Source organism: Condylura cristata, unplaced genomic scaffold (genome assembly GCF_000260355.1).
Source record: "Condylura cristata isolate star-nosed mole 26May11 unplaced genomic scaffold, ConCri1.0 scaffold00003, whole genome shotgun sequence".
Classification (NCBI taxonomy): Eukaryota; Metazoa; Chordata; class Mammalia; order Eulipotyphla; family Talpidae; genus Condylura; species Condylura cristata.
In genome coordinates, this window is record NW_004567104.1 from 32,429,932 (window position 1) to 32,439,941 (window position 10,010).

Here is a 10,010-nt window from a genome sequence, read left to right on the forward strand (position 1 = left end):
AAGCATTACCTCTACCTGACCTTCTCCAGTAGTCTCCTAAATGACCTTTCTGCTTTTATTTTTAGAGTCCATTTTACATAGAGCAGCCAAGATTATTAATTCAAAGCCAAAATCAGAATATATAACTCTCCCTCCAGTTTAAAACTCTCTAATGGCTACTAATGGCTACTTATTAAATTAGACTCAATCCAAACTCCTTATCACAGCCTACAAATTCCTATATAACCTGTCCTGTTATTAACTTTTTAAGCTCATCTTCTGCCACTCTTTTAATAATTCATCTTGCTTCCAATATGACTTTCTTTCCATCCCTTGGTCTGTACTGAAGGTCTTCTGTACTGGCATTACCTCTGTTCCTCATCCATAGCATCCTTCCTGTGACTGCCTTCTTTCTTATCATTTAGATCTCTGCTCAAATGACATCCTCTCAGTTAAGCCCGACTACCATAAAGTAACTCTCCACCCCACTGCCCAGTTTTACTCTTTATATACAACAGTGATGTGTGCTATACCCTCTCACTAGAATGTAACCCTTGTTCTGTTCTGAGAAGAGGTAATCACATAAAGTTTTTAAATTTTCCACTACAGTGTGCCTGCACAAATAAGAAATCCAATAAATACCCAGTATATAAGGAAGACTATGTGTGATCTGCAAAAAAAATTTCTAAAGGCAGATATAAACACAGAATAGCTGCATAAATCATGACAAAATGATGAATATTTAATATAAGTGAATATTCTTGAATGGAACAAGTTTCCTTAAGTTAATCAAACACTAGTTTCTACTGCAACCACTTAATCTTTATTGACATTAAAACCACTTAGCAGGTGATTTTAATGGAGTAAACTGAAGTCTTACTTAATGTTATAATGTTCCGTTTTCAATGTACATCTATCAGGAAGTTGAGCAAGTTTTCTTGAGAGCATTTTAAAATACTTTCTGCACTCTTGCACGCCTGTGCTTTGATCATAGTCAGTAGAAGCAGAAAGGGGCAGTCCATCTCTGACACGAATGACGGAAGCAGATAAAATCATAGACATCTCAATCAAGAAAGAAGACCTAAAACAAAATGAACAATTTGGGTTAGATACTAATTAAAGCCAAAGTTGACAAATATAATGCAAAAATGTACAATCCACTAATAATCAAACACATACTAATTAAAGCAATGGCATACTATGCTTTCCCTAACAAATTAGTTTTCTAAAACAGTGCTGATTTCTGACATTCTCACATAGAAGTAAATACTGAGGTAAGCAACATTATCTAACACTTTGGTTGTAGCCTTTGATATCGATAAATTTAAATATGCAACCCTTTTCTAAAGAAAGTAATCAGATACAAAAATTTAAATTAAAAAGACATTCTTTCGGGCCTTCCCTGGTGGCGCAGTAGGTTAGAGCGCAACACTGCAAGCTGGCCGGCCACAGCTGCTTCAGTACAAGTTCGATCCCAGCCCCAGAGATGATCCACATGGCAAGGCAGAGCTCTTCTGACCCGCCCGCTGCTCCCCTGAGCAGTGAACTTCGTCAATCCGCCCATCCTGCTCCCTACCCTGTCTCACGTGAATCCTCTCAACGCCCCTGCACCTCTGGTCAGTACTCCAGTTCTGTATGCATAAATAAACTTTAAAAATCTTTAAAAAAAAAAAAAAAGATATTCTTTCACAGAAATAACAAAAACAACTTAAACATCCAGGGGATGATTAAATAAATTATGTCCAAAAAGCATATCACGATGCAGCAATGAATGCTGTATTTGTAAAAAGTAATTTAAAGTATTTGTAAAAAGTAATTTAAAGAGTGGCAAAATTCAGATGTTTGGTAAAAAACTGAGTACACACACATATGTATATATATGTAAATGCATGTTTGTGTGTGTGTGTGCTATCACAAAAAATACAATACCAGATTTAGAAATTAGTGGGTTCTAATTTTCATTGCTGTGTAAAGTTGAACTCTGACCATCCATTCATGATGGTAACTGAGACAAAAAAAAAACTAACCCAAATAATAAACCTAATGTATTACATTTATTTCCCACTTTTTCTCTTTGCATGACAAAATGAGAGAATAGCCAGGTATCAATGTCATTACCCTTTAACAGTTTTCTTCTCCATTTATTTAAAAGGAAAAACCAGTAGGAATTAAAATAGGTTTTACCATAATGGAATCTTCAAATTAAAGTGCCAACATGATATATCCAAATCTTTTTTTTTTTCCTATAAAACCAGGTCCTCTTCTTAAAGTAGTAGACAAGAGAAATTAGGATCCCTCAAAGAATAATAGCTGTACTACAAAGCCCTTTTAAAATTGTTACCATGTTTTATTTATTAAACCACAAGGGAAACATTTAGCCTTGATGTAAGGAAAATGCCTTACTTCATACCCTTCAGCATTTATTATGGAAATTAAAACTTCTGTCTTGCAGAAGTATACTGCAACACAATGACCAATCTGGGAATAGGAGCAGGGTTATAACTGCAGCCAAACATCTATATTCTTAATATTTAAAAGCATTATTTGATGCCTGCTCTTTCTAGGAACCTAACAGAAATATAGGAACAACCTTTATTATTGGGTACCAACTTTCCTATAATCTTCAAAATTACTATTTTCTCTTTAATGACTTGGACAGAAAGATATGATTCATTTTTTCTAAAATATATGCTGAGAAAAGAATACCAACCTGTAAGTTCCATTCACTTAACATTTATTATGATCTGTATGCCAGATATTTGGAATACATCTCACCATCAAGAAGCATCAGTCCTGAATTAAAGAAATTCACATGAAAAGAGCAAGCACAATGAAAGCTGTGTTGCCCACATTTAACTAACTGGAAAACTATGATCAAAGTTGCATTTCAGATATTACTAATGCATACCTTTTAGCTTCTAACTAAAAGATGAGCATACCAGTGATATTTCCTGTCCAAGTTCTTGTAAGGTTGTAAGAAAACTGTTTGAGATTTATCTGAGAGATAAATCTCTTGCCAATGTGATTTAATCTAGCTTGTGAACTAGTAGAAGAAACCCAAGTCAATAAACAATGCCAGGCTTGAGTAATTTATAGGCAAATTTCAATCACCTTAGGATAAGCAATCTCCAATCAACTCAATAAATATACCTCCACACTTTTATCATTTTACCTGGGATACTTAACAGAGTCCCTTAAATGTTATCTGGACTGTGCTGGTAGAAAAGACACCTTTCACGAAACTCAATGTCAAATTAGGATTAAGTCCCTTGGAGTCTAGGAAGTTGAGGAAGCGGTGAGAATTTAGGAAGAGAAGATTATACAACCGCATGGAAATTTAAGAGGAAGCAGTGGTTTTATCAAAGCCATAGATATACTTTTAAACTGCTGATTCATTTTCCTGTTAACATAAATTTAAGACTTTAAGTCAGCATTTCATAGGGAATCTGAGTACTAGCCTGTATATCCTTTCCCCAGCTAACAACTACTGGGGGCAATGGATTAGTCAGGGCTGGGTAAACATTTATGTAAAGGATGAAGAAAATAAATTCTCTGAATGTCAAACAAATATAGCAACCATTTAGACACAATATAATGAGATGCTAACTTCCCTTCAGAACTTTGTGGGGTAATGACTGTGAGCACAAGGTACCAGGAAAGCAATCTCTCAAAAAGTAAATCTCACTGTATAAGTACATTTTAGATATACTTTTTTTTATCAAGATGCTTTCACAAATGCCTCTTTAATTATTTCCCAAAATTCAGTTATCCAAATATTATTTTCAGAGTTTTTGTCATATCTACCTGTACTATTATTTATCTACTATAGATCTTTCAATTGACCTCTCCTTACCAACAGCACAGTGAAATTAGTTTTGAGGTACTAGGTTTTTCCTCTTAATTTATATTAAAACAGATTTTTTGTTTTCTTCAAATATGTGCCTGCAATTTTTTTTTTAAGAAATAGTTTTTAATGCTTATGTGCTTACTCAAATTATCTTACATATCTGATAACAAAATTTGGGAGATACTGCCTTGGTATATTATTTTTTAAAATGTTGCCTTAGCTCTGAGAACTGGAAAGGGGGGTTACTTGGAGAAGAAAATTATACTAATTATGAGACACAGGTTGATGACAAAATTGGTTGGAAAAAGGACGGACTTTTCAGGCATGATTACAGAAAGGCATTTGAGAGACAGAATTTAAAGGGGAAAGAAAATTAAGGGTAACCAGGATTTATTCTGTAGTTTTGTCTGTGCCCTCTACCTCATAGCAGCCTTGATACTACAGGCATTTGCACTGCACAGTATACATTAAGACCTCTAGGTCCAGATACCCTACCCACATCCAGGTACAGACTCCCCAACATATGCACAAATGTGTCAGTCTTCAACATTTGTGAAGAACCTCCTCCTCGTTTACAAATAGTGAGATTATGTATAACCTCTTTTCACCAGTGAGGAAACTGAAGCTCTTTCTCAAAGTCACACTGCTTATATGGCAGAACTCATATTGAAACCTAAATTTCTTGTAACTCTGGGTCATTATGGTACATTGGCCTCCTATACCAATGAGAGGCAAAAACCCAGTGACAAACTATCTAAACTACTCACTTTCAATTAATAATAAAATACCAGCTTACGTTTTCTTTAAGAGGCATTTCAGTATAGTGGTTAACGGGATGAACTCTGGAACCAGTCTACCTGAGCACAAACTCTGGCTCCACCTTGTACCAATTGTGTAACCTTGAGCAAGCCTCGCTTTCTATACTCAATTTCCTCACCTGTAAATTGTTTCTACTAATAGTATCTATCTCAACGAGCTATTTTAAAGACCTAGTAGTGTGTATCTCATAGGTATAGGTAGACACAAACATTGCCACACAGACTAAAAGTGCAATATTAAGTTTTATTATTTATTGAGTGCTCTCTGTAGAATAGGCATTTTACACACATTCCCTCAATTAAGCCTTAAAATAACCTGTGAGGTAAGTATTTTCAGTTCCATTTTACCTTTGAGGAAATTCAAGCTCAGAGGGGTTCGGTACTTCATTCAATCTTATTATTTTACTAAACTTGAAGTCTCTAATTTGACCCTCCATTTGATTTATTTTGCTTACCTGGGTTTCTCGTGTTTGTTTTTTTTTTTAATTTTTACTTTAATTGTAGGGGTTACACCTTTGCTCTTCCTATGTGCACATGTTCCACTCACCCTTCAGTCAAATATGTTCAAGCTAGTCAGCAACAGAGTAGGATTTAAGCTCGTGGCTACCCTGTGAAACACTACTTCTCAAAATAACCAAGGTTCTCTACTCAACTATAAGGAAAGGACGACTTCTTTGGTTGCTGTGACCTGAGTTTCTTTCACTCACCAATATAAAATATACTGAGATTTTCAGTATAACCAAAAGGCACCAAAAAGGCATTAAACTGACATCACAGTTCTCAATATAGGAAATGCATGGCTATGAGATTCAAATACTGAACTAAAAGCTTCATACACCAGAAATTATAGGTATCGCTTTAAATACTGCCTGATTCCTTATTATCTCAGCACCTGAGCAAATGCCTGTAATGGGAAATGTGATTCAGAGTTTTTAAGAGTGGCTAATTCACCAGTGTGAAACACTGTAACTCAGGGTTTTGCCTTGGCTGGAAACCCATAGGAGGGGCTTGTTCTCAAGCTCTCCAATTGCCCATGAAACTAACGAGTACGAGAAAAGTCGAAAGCTGGCTTCATTGGCAAATAGATTCAAGTCACCTGGGGCTCGGCCTCCCCAAGCCCTCATCCACCTGTCGTGTCAATCGTTCAGGTCCCTTAAAGACATAACAATCCCAAGTGCCACTAATCGGGCCTCGTGAGGTTTCCGAGTTTACACAGGCACATTTTAGGTCATTCAATTCCCACAAAGCACAGAGTCAGCCACTACTCCCAATCCCACACTGCCTAAAAGAAATGCCACGTCAAGTTTTCCGGATCACCGGAGCAGCCTAGGTGGATCTCCGTGTTACTGACACCTAGGCGTCAGGAAATGCCCACCGACTCCGACAGCCCACAGTCTCCGTCGAGCCCCTTGCTCTGAATGCCCGGTACTTAAGGCAGGGTAGCCGACGGGGCAACCGCCGCCCACGCGGCCCCACAGACCCCCTCAAGTGGAAAGGGAAAGGGTCCCCCAAGCCCCACCAGAGCTGCGCGGCTTTCGCCCCCACCGCTCGGCTGGATTCCTGCCGCGTGTGAGTTTGTAGTGATGGCGAGGGCGGAGGCCGTGGCGGGAGATGAAGCCAGCCAACAGAGCGGCTGACTAGGGCTCCAGCGACCCCACGAAGGGAGGAATGAGGATTGAGGGGGGCGGTTAGTACCTGTCGAGTCGCGGCTCGCCGCTCCGAGTGACGCGGCCACGCAAGGCATTGTGGGGCCAGGGAGAGCTCCTTCCGCGGAGGAGCTCCGCGTCCAACGTGGCTGATCTCTGCCGAATCAAGCTCCCTCCCTTCAGCGCTCTCAGACCAATCAGGTTCTGTGAGAACACGCAGTCCCACCCCTTCCCGGGACCCGCGTTAGATCCGCGCCCTCTTTGGGATAGATCTTAGCTCCTCGCTCACCTGAACCGGGAGATTGCAAAATGTCTCTGGTGATATTAATGCAATCGCTCAAAAATAAGGCTCCCCTCTCCCTCCTGCCTCTTTTACCTAGAGAGAGTTGTCTCTCACAGCTTCCCTACAGCAAATATTTCCAGGGAAGGGTAGCGAGGAAGCCTACCTGAATGAGCAGGTAAAGGACCTGTCTCCTCTATCTCCACACACTAGATAACTACTACTCGCTGAGGAGTAGTAGATGTTGCTCTTGTGGCCCCTTCCAGCCTTTACATTGATTTTGCACTATTAAACACTTACTGTCTTCGATGCCCCAACACCGTGTTAGGCATTCGATTATATAAGTGAACATAACAAATGATGGACTCCAAGGCGTAATAGAAATAAGAGACGTTAAAGCATAAAGCAATACATAATTATAAATCGTGATCATACTATGAAGGAAAATTAGTGCCTGGAATTATGGTTTAATTCTGAGATTCTCAGGATAAAGTTCTTGGAAGAAGCGTCGTTTAAGCTCCTGTCACATGAAAAAGCCTAAAAAGAATGTTCCAACAATGAAAGAACTTTGTTCTAGGACCTGAAAGGAACTTGGTGTAGTGGAGTGCAACGAGTAGGTTTGGGCTGAGATGAAGCAGGGGCCAGACCCTTCAGGCTCTTTTGGTTGAATTGTAGACTTTATACTGTATTTTGGAATGCATCCTAAGTCACTGGGCAGTGGCAGAGAGCAGTGAGTAGGGTGTGCTTTACATATTTATGGCTCACTCAGACTGCTTGTAGGGAATAGTTTGGAAAAGGGCAGGAGAGTTGCTCTAGAAGGCCAGTTTTGCAGCACTTCCATTAGTCAAGGCCAGAGATAATGGTGTCCTGAACTAGGGTAATGGCCTTAGAGACAGACAGAGTTGGATAATTTCAAGATACAACATAAATTGAAGGTGAATCCAAAGGAACTTAATAGGAATTTATTTGCCAGGAAGTTACCCTAAGGAAAGAGGAACACTAAAGGTGACTCCATAAGTAACTAGATAGATTAATAAACCATTTACTGATTCAGGGAGCATGGAAGGAAGAGAAAATAATTTTGGATATGTTAAATTTAAGATATTTCAAAATTATGTCAAACAAATGTGGATATGTAAGTCTGAAGTTTAGAAGAAAGTTCTGGGCTAATTATATAAATATGGACATGGCTGTAACTAACCTAGCAATTTCACTCATAGATACATACATGTATACATATCTGCAACAGAAATGTAATCAGATATTCACCAAAAGACAAAGAATTTTCATAGAATGAGTAAATTTTAGAATATTCATAAAGTGGAGTAATATATAAGAAAGAAAATGAATGATCTACAATTATATCCCAAACATGGATGAATCATAAAACTGAGTAAAAGGAGATAGACACAAAATTGAGTCCATTTATATAATGTTCAAAAACAGACAAAATAATATATGCTAGTAGAAACTGGGATACTGGTTACCCTCAGGTAGCATTAAGGTTAAGAAAGGGGTACTAGGAAGCTGGAGTTCTAATAATATTCTTTTTAAAAAATTTATTGAAGTAATATTGGTTTTATAACATAAGTTTCAGGTATACAATATTATAAACCACCATCGGTATTACCATATTATATTCACCCCTAGAAGTCTAGTTTCCATCCTCCACCATATAATTGACCACCTTTGACAGAGTTACCCACCTCCACTCACCCTTCCTTTCTGGTAACCTCTACTTTGTCTGTCTAGAAGTTTGTTTGTTTGTTGATTAGTTTTGTTTCTTTATCTCCCACATACAAGTACAATTATTCAGTGTTGCCTTTCTCTACCTGATTTATTTTACTTTGCATAATACCTTCTAGATTAATTCATATTATTAAAAATGGCATTTCCTATTATTTACATAGCTGAATAGTTTTCCACAATGTGTGTATACCACATCTTTATCCAACCATCTATTAACAGATATTTAGATTATTTTCAACTCTTGATTATTGTGAATTGCATTGTACATGGGATGCATATATCCTTTTGAATTAGTGTTTTTCTGTTCTTTGGGTAAAAGCACAAAGAAGAGGAATGACTGGATCTTATAGAATTTCTATTTTTAATTCTTAAGCAATCTCCATACTATTTTTCATAATGGCTATCCCAGTATACATTCCCACCAACAGTACCAGGGCTCCTTTACCTCCATATCCTCTCCAACACTTGTTTCTTGTTTTTGGATAATAGCCATTCTCTCAGGGGTGAGGTGACATTGTTTTGACTTGCCTTTCCTTAACACTAAGAGATGATGAACATCTTTTTTGTGTCCACTGACTATATCTATGTCCTCTTTGGAGAAGTGTCTATTCAGCTACTCCATTTTTTTTTTTAATTTTTTTCTTTTTAGATTTATTTATTTGTTCATACAGAACTGGGGTACAGGCCAGAGGCTCAGGGGTGGCGAGAGGATTCACCAGAGACAGAGCGGGGAGAAGAACAGGCAGATCGACGAAGTACACTGCTGAGGGGAGCAGCGGGCAGGTCAGGAGAGGTCTGCCACGCCATGTGGGCACCTCCTGGGCAGGCGGGGATCGAACTCATGCGGAAGTGGCTTTAGTTCCTCAGTGCTGTGCTTTAACCCGCTGCGCCACCTGGGAGGGCCACTACTCCATTTTTAATTAGATTGTTTGTTTTTGTTGTTGTGTTGTTTTCTTTGTAAATTGTGCTATTAGCCCCTTCTTAGATGCACAGTTTGAAATTATCCACTCCCTTCAGTAGAATGCCTTTTTTTTAAGATTTTATTTATTATGCTAATGAGAGTGCTTCAGAGTAAAATAAAAAGATTATTCCAGTTGAAAATTTGAATTCACACAAAAGGAACAGAAAGTACCCAGAAGTGATGACTATGTAAATATAAAGATAACTTCTTTAAAAAATTTCTCTAAAACAGAATTAACCATTTAAAGAAAGAAATAGCTAACAGTGTTCTGTGAGATTTATAACAAATGAAGTAGTCAAATATACTGGCAACATAAAGGAAGTCTAACTGTATATAAGCTGTTAAAAGATTCTTATACCATACAAGTAAGTAATATAATTTGAAAGCATAAGTGATAAATGTATTTCAAGAGGAATGATTACGTGGGTGGGTGCAAGAGGGAGAGGAAGAGTTAGTAATTAACTAAAAGCTAGTAAGCCAACACAGCAATTTAAATTAGAATAGTATAAAACAATCCAAAAGGAGACAAGAACAGGGAAATAATCGAATAAAATACAGATAACCAAATAAAAGCAAAATAGCCAATATGATAGATTTTAACCCAACCACTTTGATAATTCCATTAAGTGTAAGTCATCTAACTCTGCAAGAAAATGCAAAGATTTTCTTAATAGATTAAATACAAAAAGGCAAGATCATCTATTAAAAAATCTACTTAAATATAAGTAAA

General features: G+C 37.7%; 1 protein-coding gene across 2 annotated transcripts in view; it reads right to left on the reverse strand.

Moving 5' to 3' along the window:
• The window catches only part of SEC22A (SEC22 vesicle trafficking protein homolog A (S. cerevisiae)), a 52,222-nt gene extending 45,860 nt beyond the window's left edge, over positions 1–6,362 (reverse strand). The window contains exons 1-2 of one of the 2 annotated variants that reach the window (XM_004675157.2): positions 6,340–6,362; positions 860–1,060 (exon numbers count right to left, since the gene is read on the reverse strand). In XM_004675157.2, coding sequence (XP_004675214.1) covers positions 860–1,041 — 182 coding nt within the window. In that variant the 5' untranslated portion in view covers positions 1,042–1,060; positions 6,340–6,362. Of the gene's footprint in view, positions 1–859; positions 1,061–2,689; positions 2,741–6,339 lie in introns of those variants that run through there. The other variant, XM_012731446.1, reaches the window with a different exon arrangement.
• Between the last annotated feature and the right edge of the window lie 3,648 nt (positions 6,363–10,010).